The 17496-nt window shown below is 46.3% G+C and overlaps 2 protein-coding genes across 6 annotated transcripts in view; one reads left to right on the top strand and one right to left on the bottom strand.

Annotated features, from left to right (window-relative positions):
• Window positions 1–2411, top strand: part of LOC140732899 (derlin-2-like) — an 80835-nt gene extending 78424 nt beyond the window's left edge. For all 3 annotated transcript variants that reach the window (XM_073055569.1, XM_073055568.1, XM_073055570.1), the window contains one exon: window positions 2158–2411. In XM_073055569.1, coding sequence (XP_072911670.1) covers window positions 2158–2269 — 112 coding nt within the window. In that variant the 3' untranslated portion in view covers window positions 2270–2411. The remainder of the gene's footprint in view (window positions 1–2157) is intronic.
• A 3522-nt stretch (window positions 2412–5933) lies between these two features.
• Window positions 5934–17496, bottom strand: part of smarcb1b (SWI/SNF related BAF chromatin remodeling complex subunit B1b) — a 92556-nt gene continuing 80993 nt past the window's right edge. For all 3 annotated transcript variants that reach the window (XM_073055564.1, XM_073055567.1, XM_073055565.1), the window contains exons 8-9: window positions 6674–6805; window positions 5934–6439 (exon numbers count right to left, since the gene is read on the bottom strand). In XM_073055564.1, coding sequence (XP_072911665.1) covers window positions 6400–6439; window positions 6674–6805 — 172 coding nt within the window. In that variant the 3' untranslated portion in view covers window positions 5934–6399. The remainder of the gene's footprint in view (window positions 6440–6673; window positions 6806–17496) is intronic.

Genomic DNA, 17496 nt, shown 5'->3' with positions numbered 1-17496 from the left:
CTACCAATGTTCACGACCATCCTCAAGTATACTGTGGTCAAAACTACGCAGTCCTCGAATTGTGGTCTGACCAGATATTTGTAAAGTTTCAGCATAGTGTCCCTTTTGTACTCTGTACCTCATACTTATGAAATCTAAGATCCAGATCCCTCACATTTGCTCTCAGTGTGCATACTGGAGGAACTGTAAAACCTAACACCAGCTATTGTTTGTGCTTGCGAACTGTATAACAACAATTCCCAATTGCTAAATTCGGGATTAGCCAGGACTTGGCTTCATTATCTTGGTCTTATGAACATTTTGTCTGCTTCAACTTTCTGCAAGTGGGCAGATATGACACCCAAACATCTGCCCACTTTCCCAAATGGTACATGTCATCTGCACATGAATACCATCTACCTCTGGCCTACACACCCACATCATTGCACTGTCATCTGTACACTTCCTGCATTTTGTCCCTGGTACCCATTGCCTTCCCAGTGCTCAAGTTCAGCTGCGATCCTACTGTACCCAGGGCTCTGGAAACTTATCACAGTTGTTAAATGTCCACACAAGGAAATCTGCAGATGCTGGAAATTCAAACAACACACACAAAATGCTGGTGGAACACAGCAGGCCAGGCAGCATCTATAAGGAGAAGCACTGTCGACGTTTCAGGCCGAGACCCTTCATCAGGACTAACTGAAGAGAAAGATACTAAGAGATTTGAAAGTAGTGGGGGGAGGGGGAAATGCGAAATGATAGGAGAAGACCAGAGGGGGTGCGATGAAGCTAAGAGCTGGAAAGGTGATTGGCGAAAGTGATACAGAGCTGGAGAAGGGAAAGGATCATGGGACGGGAGGCCTTGGGAGAAAGAAAGGGGGAGGGGGGAGCACCAGAGGGAGATGGAGAACAGGCAGAGTGATGTTGTCTCCATCGCATCTGCTCTCAGGATGAGGCTTTTCATTCCAGGACGAAGGAGATGTCTTCCTTTTTTAAACAATGGGGCTTCCCTTCTTCCACCATCAACTCTGCTCTCAAACGCATCTCTCCCATTTCCCACACATCTGCCCTCACCCCATCCACCCACCACCCCACTCGGGATAGGGTTCTCCTTGTCCTCACCTACCACCCCACCAGCCTCCAGGTCCAACATATAATTCTCTGTAACTTCCGCCACCTCCAACGGGACCCACTACCAAGCACATCTTTCCTCTCCCCCCCCTTCTGCTTTTCGCAGGGATCGCTCCCTACTCGACTCCCTTGTCCACTTGTCCCCCCCATCCCTTCCCACCGATCTCCCTCCTGGCACTTATCCTTGTAAGTGGAACAAGTGCTACACCTGCCCTTACACTTCCTCCCTCACCACCATTCAGGGCCCCAGACAGTCCTTCCAGGTGAGGTGACGCTTCACCTGTGAGTCGGCTGGTGTGGCATACTGCGTCCGGTGCTCCCGGTGTGGTCTTTTATATATTGGTGAGACCCGATGCAGACTGGGAGACCGTTTCGCTGAACACCTACGCTCGGTCCGCCAGAGAAAGCAGGATCTCCCAGTGGCCACACATTTTAATTCCACGTCCCATTCCCATTCTGATATGTCTATCCATGGCCTCCTCTACTGTCAAGATGAATCCACACTCAGGTTGGAGGAACAACACCTTATATACCGGCTGGGTAGCCTCCAACCTGATGGCATGAACATTGACTTCTCTAACTTCCGTTAATGCCCCTCCTCCTCTTCTTACCCCATCCCTGACATATTTAGTTGTTTGTTTTTTTCTCTCTCTCTGCCCATCACTCTGCCTGTTCTCCATCTCCCTCTGGTGCTCCCCCCTCCCCCTTTCTTGCTCCCAAGGTCTCCCGTCCCATGATCCTTTCCCTTCTCCAGCTCTGTATCACTTTCGCCAATCACCTTTCCAGCTCTTAGCTTCATCCCACCCCCTCCGGTCTTCTCCCATCATTTCGCATTTCCCCCTCCCCCCACTACTTTCAAATCTCTTACTATCTTTCCTTTCAGTAGTCCTGACGAAGGGTCTCGGCCCGAAACGTCGACAGTGCTTCTCCTTATGGATGCTGCCTGGCCTGCTGCGTTCCACCAGCATTTTGTGACAGTTGTTAAATGTATTATTTTTCAATTCCCACAAAAGACATAATTACCCCGCTCCATCTGATTTGCAGGAAGGCAATATTTGACGTTGCAGAGGAGGATCCCAATTATAACATGCTGCCTGAAGATCGACCTGTGGGATTCAACTGGGGTCAAGGGCAAAGGCTTGGGGATTGGAATTAATAGAAACCTGAAGCTCACCAATAATACCTTTTATTTTGAGGGACTGAATGTTGAAATAGAGAACATTTATTTTTTATTTTGTATTGTGATCCAGTTGCTTTCACAACAAATGTAATTAAACATTATAATAGTTTGCATCAAAGTCAGCATTGAGAATTGTTGAGTCATTGACAGCTTTGCGTAAATCTGTGTAGCAATCATAAGCTACAATTTCCCCCCAACTGCTCCGCTTGATAGTTACTTCAAATTCCCTAATATTCATTGGCGCCTCCTCAGTGCAAAAGGTTCAGACGGGGCAGAATATGTCAGGTTTATCAAAGAATGGTTCCTGATGCAATAATCTTGACCAGCCAACTAAAGGAGAGGCCACACTGGATCTGGTATAGCATTAACCAGTATAGTATTAGATTACTATTTCAGAGACAGTGGCCACAACTCCCTGACCTTGGAGTAGATGGTATGGGAATTACAGGAACTTGGGAGTAAATTGAGAATGGATGCAGTCAAGGAAAAGTGTAATGAAAATGTGGAGGCTGTTTAAGGACACATACGGGGTTCTGGATAGATTTGTCCCATTGAAGCAGGGAAAGAATGGTAGAGAGAAGGAACCAAGAGATGTGGAACATCTTGTTGAGAAGGAGAAGGCAGAAGGTTTAGGACACAACGATTATACAGGGCTCCTGAGAGCCATAAGGTAGTCAGAAAGGAGCTTATAAATGGATGTGGAGAGAAGGCCTTGGAGAGTAAGATTAAAGAAAGCCCCAAGGCATTCTGTATGTATGTGAAGAACAGGAGGACAACTGAGGTGAGTGTAGGATCTACTAAAGATAAACAAGGAAACGTACCTGGAGTCAGAGTAAGTAGGCGAGGTCCTAATGAATACTTTGCTTCAGTGAGTGGGAGCTTGATGAATGCAGGGACATCACAGAACAGACTGCTTAGCTTCAATGTTCAGTATCAGAATGTGATGTCAGCGTAGAACAGGTGGGTATGCTGGAACATGTCGATATTAAGAAAGAGTATGTGCTAGAACTTTTGAAAAACATAATGGGATATATCCCAGGTTAGTCTAGGATGTGAGGGAAGAGATTGCTACACCATTGCTGATGGTCACTGGCCACAGGAGTAGCACCAGAAAATTGGAGGGTGGCAAATATTACTCCTTGTTCAAGAAAGGTAATGGAGAATTATATACCAGTGAGTCTTGCATCAGTGATGGATAAAACTAGTGGAGCGGATTCTTAGGAAAAGAATTTACAGGTATTTGGAGAAGTATAGTCTGATTACGATAGCATAGTTTTACGAGGTTAGTGTGGAAAATTGTCCTGGTATGTCCTGTACACAACAAATCCAACCCAGCCAATTACCACCCTATCAGCCTACTCTCAATCATCAGCAAAGTAACGGAAGGGGTCATCAACAGTGCAATCCTGCAGCACCTACTCGGTAATAACCTGCTTATAGATGCCCAGTTTGGGTTCCGTCAAGGCCACTCATCCTGACCTCAAAGGCAGCTTTTGACCGAGTATGGCATCAAGGTGCCCTAGCTAAAATGGAGTCAATAGGAATTAGGGGGAAGGCCTCCGCTGGTTGGAATCATACCTGACACAAAGGAAGATGGTTGTGGTGGTTGGAGGTCAATCATCTCATCCTCAGGAATCATTGCAGGAGTTCCTCAGGGAAGTGTCTGAGGACCAACCATCTTCAGCTGCTTCATCATTGACCTTCCTTCCATCATAAGGTCAGAAGTGGAGATGTTCGCAGATGACTGCACAATGTTCTGCACCATTTGTGACTCCTCAGATAGTGAAGCAGTTCATACCCAAATGCAGCAGGACCTGGACAATATCCAGGCTTGGACTGACAAGTGGCAGGTAACATTCGAGCCACACAAGTGCCAGGCAATGACCATCTCCAACAAGAGAGGCTCTAACCATCGTCCCTTGACAGGAAACGGAACAGGTCTTGCCATATAAACACCATGGCTACCAGAGCAGGTCAAAGGCTATGAATCCTGCGGTGTGTAACTCACCTCCTGACTCCCCAAAACCTGTCCACCATCTACAAGGCTCAGGTCGGGAGTGTAATGGAATACTTGCCACTCGCCTGGACGAGGGCAGCTCCATCAACACTCAGGAAACTTGACACCATCCAGTAGAAGGTGGCCCATTTGTTTGGTACCCCTTCCACAAGCATCCAATCCCTCCACCATTGACGAACACTTGCAGCAGTGAGTACTGTCTATAAGCTGCACTGCAGCAACACACCAAAGGCAGCACCTTCCAAACCCACCGCCACCACCATCTTGAAGGACGAGAACAGCAGATACCTGGGAACGCCGCCATCAGGAAATCCCCCTCCAAGTCGCTCACCATCCTGACTTGGAAGCATATTGTTTATCCTTCATCGCCGCTGGGTCAAAATCATGGAATTCCCTCCCTAACAGCACTGTGGGTGTACCTGCACCTCAGGGACCGCAGCAGATCAAGAAGGCAGCTCATCACCACCTTCTCAAGGGCAACGAAGGATGGGCAATAAATGCTGGCTTAGCTGGTGACGCCCTTATCCCACAAATGAATGAATAAAAAAAAAGTCATGTCTCATGATCCTGACTAACGTCTTCGGTAAGGTGGCAAAATAAATTGATGAAGGTCAGGCAGTGGATGTCTTTGGATGTTGGTAAGGTTTTCCATGGTTTTCAGGAAGTCAGGAGGCATGGAATACAGGAAAATGTGGCTGTGTGGATTTCGAATTGGCTTGACTACAGAAGGCAGAAGGTCGAGGTAGATGGAGTGTATTCTGACTGGAGATCAGTGGTTTCTGCAGAGATCTGCTCTGGGACTCTGCTCTCTGATTTTTATGGAGAGGAGATTTACCAGGTGTTGCCTGGATTAGAGAGCATGTTTTGAGGTTGAGCGAGGTCAGGCTTTTGTCTTTGGAGTGAAGAAGGATGAGAAGTGACTTCATAGAGTGGAAATAACTACCAGGGGGGAGGGCAGAATTTTAAGGTGATGGAGGGAAGTATAGGGGGGGGGGGGGGTGCAATGTTTGAGATAGGTTTTTTTTAACATAGAGAATGGTGAGTCATGGAACGTGCTGCCGTGGGTGGCAGTGCAGGCAGGTACATTAGGGACATGTAAGCAACGGGTATGTGGGAGGTAAGGGTTTGATTCATCTTGGAGTAGGTTAAAAGGTCAGCACAAGATCATGGGCCGCAGGGACTGTACTGTCCTATATCCTATAACTTAAGCTCAAGATTTCAGAACACACAAAATACTGTCAAGGGCAAAAAAAAATCCCCTTCCTTACCAATAATTAGTTTTAAATGCAGGCAGCAGTGAGTGGAAATGCTACGATCTACTGTCGTGTCCAAGATGGAACTTTCAATGGAAACTCACGCTTTCACAATGTATTCACGGGCCATTCCTCTTCCCCAGTAGGAGTTCTCATCTTTGCCCAGACTTCAGCATGGACCATGACACGTGACACAGATCCGATTTCACAACTCACTAATCAGACGTCGTTTTAAACATACACTCCCTCACCGCAGACTTCCATCAGGTAAAGCATTCCTGGTCGAGCTGAAGCACACCATACATGATTTGTAGCTCTTCCCTCACCCCCAAGCAAACTATCACATCAGATGCATTAAAAACCATTGCAGTATAACTAAAATTAAGACCTTTATTTTATAAAAGAACTGCTCTAGAAGTGCAATGAGCATCTATACAAAAACAGATTAAGGCAAGACTTCTGTGCATTGACTGTAGGGAATAGAACTGCACAAGCCATCTGATGAACAGAGTCTTATCACACAGTGTGGGGGTCTGCACCAGTCTTATCACACAGTGTAGGGGGTCTGCGACAAGGCCGCTGTGGGGAATGTCTACTTCTCTCAGAACAAGCACTTGCAATGGTTAACCACTCGTCATCAATTGAACCAGACCGAGTGCCAGTCTAGAGATGGGGCCGCACACAGGATCAATTCCCAGCGAGGGGGGCAGCACTGAGCAGGGAGCGGCTCCCAACGTACAGACTGGAGGCTTGAGTGTGGGGCAGGTACCAGGTAGAGGGCTGATCTGAGCCTGGGATCAGTCAGCTAGTTCAAGGCAAACTGAACTCAAGATCAGTTACCAGGCCGGCGCGGTATTCGCAAGACGCCTGATCCTCCTGTAAAACAAGAAAATAATGCAAGCAGTTGTTAGCAGAGAGAAATAGGTCACCTGGAGAAATGACAGACTTCATCCTCGATTTATATCATTCAAGTTCAACATGAGGGGGAGGTATGTCTGCAAATATACGCGAGTATGTGTATGTGGACAAGGGTAAGGGAGGGGTAGAAGGTGTTTGTGCAGGGTATGGGGTAGGCAGACAATGATGCTGTGAAACAAGAGTGGGGCATACCGGGTGTTGCGGTCCTGATCACGAATCTTCTTCTCCATCTCTGCGTCGGTGAGGGTCTCCAGCAGCGGGCACCACTGGTCAGCATCGCCTGTGTTCCTGATGGCGATCTCCACCGTGGGCAGGGGGTTCTCACTGTGGCACAGAGCACAGTCAATCACTGCAGGGCACCGGGTGGCACCTCCTCCGTTAGCAATCACCCCCCCAGCAGCCTTGCAGCAATTCGGTCAGCAGGAGAGGGGGATGCGCTGAGAGGAGAGACGGGTGGGAGCAGGTGAAGAGGGGCTAGTGAGAAGATGGAGCCAGCTGAGAAAGAGGAGCTGTGGGAGTGTTGGGATCTGATGAGGAAGGTGCTAAATGAGCGAGATGAGGAATGATGGGGAGGTGGAACCAGGTGGAGAGGGGGAATGGACTGAGTGACGGGACAGGAATGTAGGGAGAATCAGAGAACAGTGAGTGCGATTACTTGGGTTGTTGATCACCCTGTGGCAATGGAGGAGGCCGTCGACAGACAGGTTGGTGTGGGAAAATGAGCTCCATTTGGTTACAGAGTGCCAATGCCCCGGGAAGCAGTCGCTCATTCTGTACTTGAAGGAAGTCACATCAGGAGCAGGAGGTGGTGCACGTGAATCTGCCACGCCTGAAATGGCTGCCTTCATGCTGGATGGTGGTGAGGGAAGTGATAAAGGGACACGGTGAGGACCTACTATGGTTGCAGTGGAAATCAGGGTGGGAATGATACCTGTGAAAAGGGGTGGTCAATTGCCACAGTCACATAAGGCTCCACAAGAAGCCATGAAATGAAACATACAGTGTGCTTTGAACACAGAGCTTGGCAGGGTCAGGGAGGGTGTTGTAAAGCAGAGAGATCCTTGGCAACAGAGATAAACATGGCATGTTTGCCTTCATCTGTAACAGCAATGAGCACAGGAGTTGGGACATCATGTTACACCTCTACAAGATGTTAGTGAGACTAGAGAGTATTGTGTGCAGTTCTGGCTGCCCAGTTTAGGAAGGATGTCATTAAGCTGGATGCAGGAAAGAATCAGACGGAAATGATTTAGTCCATGCTGGCCTGCTTTTCTGCTTAGTGCCATCTACCTGAACCATAGCCCTCCAAACCCCTCTCATCTATTTGCATATCCAAACTTTTCCGGCTGTTACTATTGAACCCACTTCTGCGATTTCCACTGGCAACTCATTCCACAGTGAAGTCCTGACTTTATAGCTCAGGTCCTCAACTCCTGACAACACCCTTGTAAACTTTCTCTGTGGCCTTTCAAGCTTGATATATATCTTGTAGGTAGGCAACCAGAACTACACACAATACTCTAAATTTGACGTGTGTCTTATACAACTTCATCAAAACTGCTGAGTCAGTGCTCTGATTTATGAAGTCTAATGTGCCAAGATCTCTCTTTATGACCCGATCTACCTTTGAGGCCACTTTAAAAGAATTATCATCCCTTTGCCCTGGCCTCTTTGTTCTACGGCACAACTCAATGTCCTACCATTCATAGTGCATGCCTTACCCTACTCTGTGCTCCCAAAAAGCAACATCTCACACTTGTCAGCATTAAATTCCATCTGCCATCTTTCCAGCTGGTCCAGATCAGCTTGCCTTCCTTACTGTCCACTACACCACCAATTTGGCGTCAGCTGCAAATTTGCAGAAACAATTTACCACGTTATCTTCTAAGTTGTTAATGTAGATGATAAAACAGCAACATCCCGACGGCACATCACTAGTCACAGGCCTCTAGTAAGAGGCAGCCATATCATACCTCTGGCTTCTGCTAAGCCAACGCTGAATCTGATTAACTATCTCATCCGGAATGCCAGCTGATTTAATCCTTGCTCAAGTCCACGTGGACAACGCCCACTGCCTTTCCTTCATCGACTTTCAACTCCAGAAGATTGGTTAGACATGACCTACCATGCACTAAGCCATGTCAACAACTGTCCCTAATCAGGCCCCGTCTATCCATATTAAGACATATGACCATAAGACATGAGCAGAATTAGGCCATTCAGTGTGCTCCACCATTCCATTACGGCTGATTTGAAATCCCTCACAAACTCATTCTGGCATGGTCCCGGAGGACTGGAAAATTGTAAGTGTCACTCCACTTTTTAAGAAGGGAGGAAAACAAAAGATGAAATTTTAGGCCAGTTATTTGGGAATGTGCTGGAGTCTTTTATTAAGGATGAGGTTTCGGAGTACTTGGAAAATAATGATAAATCAAAGTCAGTATGGTTTCTATGAAGGGAACTTGTGCCTGACAAATCTGTATTGGCAGATATGGTGTTAATGGTAAAACTCCTGGCAGTGTGGAGGATCAGAGGGATCTTGGGGTCCGAATCCATAGGACGCTTAAAGCAGCTGTGCAGGTTGACTCTGTGATTAAGAAGGCATATGGTGTATTGGCCTTCATCAACTGTGGGATTGAGTTTAAGAGCCGAGAGGTAATGTTGCAGCTATATAGGACCCTGGTCAGACCCCACTTGAAGTACTGTGCTCAGTTCTGGTCGCCTCACTACAGGAAGGATGTGGAAACCATAGAAAGGGTGCAGAGCAGATTTACAAGGATGTTGCCTGGATTGGGGAGCATGCCTTATGAGAATAGGTTGAGTGAACTCGGTCTTTTCTCCTTGGAGCGATTGAGGATGAGAGGTGACCTGATAGAGGTGTATAAGATGATGAGAAGCATTGATCGTGTGGATAGTCAGAGGCTTTTTCCTAGGGCTGAAATGGCTGCCACAAGAGGGCACAGGTTTAAGGTACTGGGGAGTAGGTACAAAGGAGATGTCAGGGGTAAGTTATTTTACTCAGAGAATGGTGAGTGTGTGGAATGGGCTGCTGACAACAGTAGTGGAGGCAGATACGACAGGGTCTTTTAAGAGACTTTTGGATAGGTACATGGAGCTTAGAAAAATAGAGGGCGATAGGTAACGCTAGTAATTTCTAAGGTAGGGACATGTTCGGTCCAACTTTGTGGGCCGAAGGGCCTGTATTGTGCTGTATGTTTTCTATGTTTCTATAAATCTGTTAGAATTCTTTGAGGAAGTAACAAGCAGGGTGGACAAAGGAGAAGCAGTGGATTCATTTACTTGGGTTTTCAGAAGGTATTTGATAAGGTGCCTCACATGAGACTGCTTAACAAAATAAAATCCTATGGTGTTACAGGAAAGATACTGGCATGGATAGAGGAATGGCTGACAGGCAGGAGGCAGCAAGTGGGATTAAGGGGGCCTTTTCTGGTTGGCTGCCAGTGTCTAGTGGTGTTCCTCAGGGGTCAGTATTGGAACCACTACTTTTCACATTGTTTGTCAATGATTTAGACAGTGGAATTGATGACTTTGTTGCAAAGTTTGAAATATGAAGATAGGTGGAGGGGTAGGTAGTGCCGAGGAAGCAATGAAATTGTAGCAGGACTTAAAACAAATTGGAAGAATGGGCAAAAAAATGGCAGATGGAATACAGTGTTGGGAAATGTATGATAATGCATTTTGGTAAAAGGAACAATTATCTAAATGGGGAGAAAATTCAAACATCAGAGGTGCAGAGGGACTTTGGAGTCCTTGTGCAAGAGTCCCTGAAGGTTTGCCTGGTTGAGTAAAGAAGGCAAATGCAATGTTGGCATTTATTTCGAGGAGAATAGAATATAAAAACATGGAGATAATGCTCAGGCTTTATAAGACACTAGTCAGGCTGCACAGAGTCTCGGACCCCATATCTCAGAAAGGATGTGTTGTCATTGGAGAGAGTCCAGAGGAGGTTCATGAGGATGATTCCAGGAATGAAGGGGTTAACATATGAAGAACGTTTGGCAGTTTTGGGCCTGTACTCACTGGAATTTAGAATGCACAGGGTGGGGGGGGGGGGAGAGCATCTAATTGAAATCTACCGAATGTTGAAAAGACTACATAAGACAAATGTGAAGAGGATATCCAGAACTAGAGGGGATCGCTTCAAAATTGTGGACGACCTTTTAGAACAGAAGTAAGGAGGAGTTTTTTAGCCATAGAGTGATGAATCTGTGGAATGCTCTGCCACGAATAGTGGTGTGGGCCAAGTCCGTGGGTATATTTAAAGCAGAGGTTGGTTGGGGCATCAAGTGATATGGTGAGAGGACATATATATGGGATTGAATGGGATCCGGGATCAGCCATGATGAAATGGTAGAGCAGACTCAATGGGCTGAATGGCCTAATTCTGCTCCCCATCTTACGGTGTTATGGTCTCATTCTCCTATAACCTTTGATACCCTGATCAAATCTACCCAATGATTTGGCTCTGCAGCTGCCTGTGGCAATGCATTCCAGATTCACCACCCTCTGGCTAAAGAAATCCCTCCTTATCTCTGTTCTAAAGGAATGTCCTTCTGTTCTGAAGCTGTGCCTTCTGGTCCCAGATACCTCCGCTACAGGAAGCATGCTCTCCATCTCCACTTTATCTAGGCCTTTCAATATTCAATAGGTCTAAATGAGATATCCCCTCATTCTTCTAAACTCCAGAGAATACAGACCCAGACCCATCAATATATTAACCCTTTCATTCTCAGAATCATTCTCATGAGCCTCCTCTGGACCCTCTCCAATGACATCTTTTCTTAGATAAGGGAGCCAAAACCACTCAATCGCGGTCTGACCAATGCCTTATAAAGCCTCAGCATTACATTCTGTTTCTTATAATACCTTCCAATAATTTACCAATGACTAAGATCAAGTCCACTGGCCCATAATTTCCCAGTTTATTCTTAGAGCCTTTCTTGAACAACGGAACATAGCCAAACTCCCATTCCTCTGGCCAAGGACTTGTTAAATACGGCTGCCAGGGCCCCTGCAATTCCTGCACTAGCCTCCCACAAGTTCTGGTGATATATCCACTTTAATTTGCCTCAAGACAGCAATCTGTATATGGTCCATGACCTCACCGCTGTTTTGCCTCACTTCTGTAGACTCTATGTATGTCACTCAAGTAAATACAGATTCAAAACATCATTTCAGATCCCCCCCCCCATCTCTTTTAGCTCTAAGCACTGATGACCACGCTGTTACTGAAGAGGATTAACTTCATTCCTTGCTCTTAATTACAGAAGCCTTTGTGATTCTGTTTCACTGTGTCATGTCCTCTTGTACCCCTCCTGATTTCTCTCTTCAGTGTTGTCTTGCATTTATTACACTGCTCAAGTGCCTCATTTATTCCTAACTGCCTTTATCTGATATGTGCCTCCTTCATTTTCTTTACCAGGGGCTCAATATCCTCTGATAACCACGGTTCCCTAAATCTACTACACATGCTTTTTTATTCTAACAGGAACATACAAATTATGGACTCTCAATATTTCACAGCTGAAGGTCTCCCGCTTACCAAACATCTCTTCGCTGGAAAACCTATCCCAATCCACGTCTGGCAGTTTACTTCTGATGCCTAATTCTAAATTGGGCTTTTCCAGTTTCGAATTTCAAGCTGAGGATCAGACCGAGCCATCATAATTGTTTTGAAACCAATGGAATGATGATCAGTAAATCCAAAGTGTTCCCTTACAGCCACTTCTGCCACCTGCCCTGCCTTCATTCCCTGAAAGGAAATCCAGTATTGTGCTCTCTCTACTTGGGACCTCTACATATTGATTAAGGAAACACATTTGACAAACTCTATTTCATCCAGTCCTTTAACAGCATGGTAATCCCAGTCAATATACGGAAAGTTAAAAAATCACTTACTACTACAACTTTATATCTCCTGCAAATGTCCTCTACCTCTCTACAAATTTGCTCCTCTAAATGTTGCTGAATATTGGGAAGTCTGTAATATAGTCTCATTAACTGAGTCATTTTTTATTCCTCAGTTCCACCCAAATTGCCTCGATAAACTAGGCTTCCTGTCTGACCAGCTATGAAGTGTGACATTTTCCCCGGTGAGTAATGTCACCTTTTCCCCTTTAATACAGTACCTCCATTTATCATGGCCATAAGACATGGGAGTCTGCTACACTATTCCATCATGGCTGATCCTGGATCCCACACAACCCCACACACCTGCCTTCTCGCCATATCCTTTGATGCCCTGAGTGATCAGGGAACGATCAACTTCCACCTTAAATATACGCACAGACTCCGCAGTCTATGGCAGAGCATTCCACAGATTTACCTCTCTCTGGCTAAAAAAATTCCTCCTTACCTCATTTCGAAATGGTCACCTCTCAATTTTGAGGCTGTGCCCTCTAGTTCTGGATACCCCCACCACAGGAAACATCCTCTCCACATCCACTCTATCTAGTGCTTTCAACATTCAGTTGGTTTCAATGAGATCCCCCCACATTCCTTTAAATTCCAGTGAGTACAGGCCCAAAGCTGCCAAACACTCCTCATATGTTAACCTCTTCAGTCCCAGAATCATCCTTGTGAACATCCTCTGGACTCTCTCCAATGACAACACATCCTTTCTGAGATATGGGGCTGAGAACTGTTCACAATACTCTGAGTGCTGCTTGGCTAATGTCTTTTAAAGCCTCAGCATTATCTCCTGGTTTTTATATTCTATTTCCTTTTCAATAAATGCCAACATTCCACTTGCCTTCTTTACTACAGTCTCATCCTGTAAATTAACCTTCTGGGAGTCTTGCACGAGAACTCCTAAGTCCCTCTGCACCTCTGATGTTTGAACCTTCTCCCCATTTAGATAATAGTCTGCACTATTGTTCCTTTTACCAAAATGCATTATCATACATTTCCCAACACTGTATTCCATCTGCCACTTTTTGCCCATTCTTCTAATTTGCCCAAGTCCTGCTGCAATCGCATTGCTTCCTCAGCACTACCTACCCCTCCACCTTTCTTCGAATCATCTGCAAATTTCGACACAAAGCCATCAATTCCCTGAGGAACACCACATGTCACCGGCAGCCAACCGAAAGGGGCCCCCTTTATTCCCACTCACTGCCTCCTGCCTGTCAGTCATTCCTCTATCCATGCCAGTATCGTTCCTGTAATGCCATGGGATTTTATCTTGTTAAACAGCCTCATGTCAAACAACAGAATCCCAGAACATTAAACAGCCAGTCCTGCCCCTCCTGTAACTAGGCTACAACATCATCACTCCACATATAGATCCATGCTGTGTTCATCAGCCTTACTGCTTGCATTGAAACAGACACAACTCAGAACATTAGACCCACTTATAGGTGGTGCAGATCAGGAGGCAGATTTTGGAAAAATGCAAAGATAACAGGGCTGTTATCATGGGGGACTTCAACTTCCCTAATATTGATTGGCACCTTAGATGGAGCGGATTTGTTAGATGTGCCCAGGAAGGATTCCTGACAGAATTCCTAGACAGGTCAACGAGAAGAGAGCCCATATTGGATCTGGTACTATACGACGAACCTAGTCAGGTGACAGATCTCTCAATAGATGAGCATTTTGGAAACAGTGATGGCTCTGGGCCTACACTCTTTAGAGTTTAGAAGAATTGGGGGGGGGGGGGAGGGGTGATCTCATTGAAACCTATCGAATAGTGAAAGGCCTAGATAGAGTGGATATGGAAAGGATATTTCCTATAGTGGGATTGCCTAGGACCAGAGGGCACAGCCTCTGAATAGAAGGGCGTCCGTTTGTCATAAAGATGAGGAGGAATTCCTTTTGCCAGAGGGTGGTGATTCTGTGGAATTCATTGCCACAGACAGCTGTGGAGGCCAAGTCATTGGGTAGATTTAAGGCAAAGGTTGAAAGGTATCAAAGAATCTGGGGAGAAGGCCGGGGAATGAACAGGTCATGGCAGAAAGGCAGAGCAGACTCGATGGTCTGAATGACCTGATCCTGCTCCAATGTTCTATGGTCTTATTGAAGTCCCCGTAAGTATTGAAGCTAAAAATCACCCACTACAATAACACTGCTGCTTTTAGATCTTTCTGTAATCTACCTACACGTCAATTCCCCTATCTCCCAGTAGCTTTTGGGAGGTGTATCGTATAACCCTATCAAAGTGAATGCACCTTTCCTGACTCGGCAGATGAGCTCTGCAGTGTGTCCTGAGCGCAGCTGTGACATCGTCCCTGGTGAGTAATGCAACTGCGTTTCTATCACGTCTAAAATGTCGATATCAGCAACACTGAGCTGTCAGTTCTGTTTCTGTAATATCCGCATCATTAAAATTCTGTGCGTTCATCTAGACAGTAACTTCATCCACCTTGCCTGAAATGAACTTATTTTCACCCATCAGTCCCACCATGTTCCTGAACCTGCCTTCCCCTCATATTTACCTGACCTGTCCTTTACCTTTCCCTCAATCCTTCCACCTTGACTTGCTGTCTTGTTTCCCACCCACTCCTACTTTAGTTTAAACCTGAGCAGCACAACAAACTTCCTGGTGAGGATGTTGGTTTGCCTCCAGTTTAAGTACAGCCCATGTCCCCTGTAAAGGGAGCCCAGTCTCCTGTGCCAGCTGAAGCCTGGTGAGGTTCCCCACAGGTGGTTCTTCCACCTGCTCTATCTCGTACTGGGCTCAGTGGACGTGCTGGGGATGGGGCTGGGGGAGGTATCTGGGTTTAAAGTGGCGGGGCCTGTCCGTGTTTTATCGGAGGAAAGGTCCCTGGCCCCCTCTCTCACCCTCACAAAGCGGATTATCTTGGATATCTCCCTACCCATGGCCTCACTGAGCTCTCAGACCAGGCAACAGTTTATGAGGTGAGGTACAGGACTGATGTTCTGAGGCGAGCCCAGAGAGTGAGGAGCATCACAGAACTCGCTCTGTCTGCCCCTGAAGTCCAGCCAACATCATTTTGTCCAATGGGAACACAACTCATCACTGATCAGAGCAACTCCTGTCTGCCGAACAACAGAGGGAAGGTACTTTGTACAGTTTTGGTCACCCTGTTATAAGGAAACAAATGGTAAAACTGGAAAGAGTGGAAGATTTGTGAGGATACTGCCAGCACCAGAGGGCTTCAGCTGTAGGAAGAGTAAGAGAGGACCTTACAGAAGTACTCAACGTTATGAGAGGCACACATAAGGTGGACGATGTCAGTCTTTTCCCCAGCCAATGAGAGTCCAAAACTAAAAGGGTATATAGATTTACAGTGGGGAGGTATATTTAAGAGACCAGAGGGGTATTGTTTTCAAGCAGATGGTGATGAGTATATGGAATGAGATGCCAGGAGAAGTGATGGTATTATTTAAAAAGCACTTGGGCAGGGACGTGGAAGAGCAGGGATCAGGAAATTGGGATGAGCTCTGGGGTCTGCATGGACTGGTTGGGTTGTCCTTGCTGTATAGCTTTGTGACTATGTCTCTGCAATTTCACCTGGTCACCCACCTCCTCTCTCTATACTCCCAACCCACTCCAGGGAAGTCTAGCTTAGCCAATCACTTCCCAGAACTTCAGGTAACCTGCCTGTGAATCTCATCTGCACTCTCTTCACAGCCACATCTTGCTGCAGTGTGGTAACCAGAATTGTACACATACTCTCAACATGACATCATATTTCCTGCTCATACCCTGACCTACAGGGACAACCATGCCATCAGCCTTCTTCCCTACCCTGTCCACCTGTGTTGCCACTTGTGGAATTGATAAGGGAGAACCAGTAGATGTGGTGTATATAGACTTTCAAAAAGCTTTCCATACCAGATGACACGTGAAGTAGGTCAACAAATGAGAGGAGAAGAATCTGAAGTTCATATCTTGACCTAGATGGAGAAATGATTCTCAGACAGAAAGCAAAGAGTGGGAATCAGTAGATCCTCCTTAGTGAGCATGGGGAATCAGGCTGCGGCCTGCAGAGGACAACAGGGTTGATGGTGCTTGGGCTGCAGCTTGTCACCACTAGAAGGAATCAAATGTCACGTTACCAGCTCTGAGGACAACACTAAACTAGGCGGCAGGATTTACAGAGGCTTTGGTGAATGTGGACAGGCTGAATGAGTGGGTGAGAGGACAGCAGAAGGAATGCAATGTGGAAAAATATAAGGTCATTCACATTGATGCAAGAGGCGACGGAGATTGGTACATAGCCTGTTCCATCACAGAAACAGCTCTCTCCACCATCTAGAACATCTCCAAAGAGCAAAATCTTCTGTCATCAAGGACCCCTACCACCCAGGCAATGTCCTCTTCTCATTGCTGCCATCAGGCTGTAGGTACAGGAGGCTGAAGACTCAATGTTAAGGTTCAACAACATCTTCTTCTCCACTGCCTTCAGGTTCTTGAACTAACCTGACAGACTCTAATCAGGGAAGGGGGGTAAAAGGGTGGAAGGTGGGCAGGGAAGTGGCATTGCTCATCTGTATGGTATCATATCTGCAGAAAGGGAGGATGTCATGGAGGGGTCATCTACTGCAGGGGTTCTCAATCTTTTTTATGTCATGGATCATTAAGCAAGGGGTCTGTGGACCCCAGGTTGGGAACCTCTGACCTACTGAGTCAGAAACAGGGAAGGGAGCAATCATTCTGTTGGGAGTATTGTATAAGTCCATCATCCAAAAGCCACTGGGACACTGAAGAGCAGTGAGTAGGCAAATTTTGGAAAGGCACAAAATTCGCCTTGGGTAACTTCAACTTCCCTCATATTGATTGACTCTTCCTTAGTGCAAAAAGCTTAGATGGGACAGAATTTGCTGGTACATCCAAGAAGGATTCCCGACAGTGTGTGGACAGGCTGACTAGAAGAGAGGCCATACTGGATCTGGGATTAGGCAATGAATCTAGTCAGGTGACAGAAACTTTGGTGGGCGAGCATTATGGAAATAGTGACCACAACTCCGTCCTTCAGCATACCGGGGACAAGAAAAGCAGACAATTTAATTGGATGAGGGTTAATTAC

This window comes from Hemitrygon akajei, chromosome 9 (genome assembly GCF_048418815.1).
Source record: "Hemitrygon akajei chromosome 9, sHemAka1.3, whole genome shotgun sequence".
In the NCBI taxonomy this organism is placed as follows: domain Eukaryota; kingdom Metazoa; phylum Chordata; class Chondrichthyes; order Myliobatiformes; family Dasyatidae; genus Hemitrygon; species Hemitrygon akajei.
This window is presented reverse-complemented; position numbering and strand designations above follow the sequence as displayed.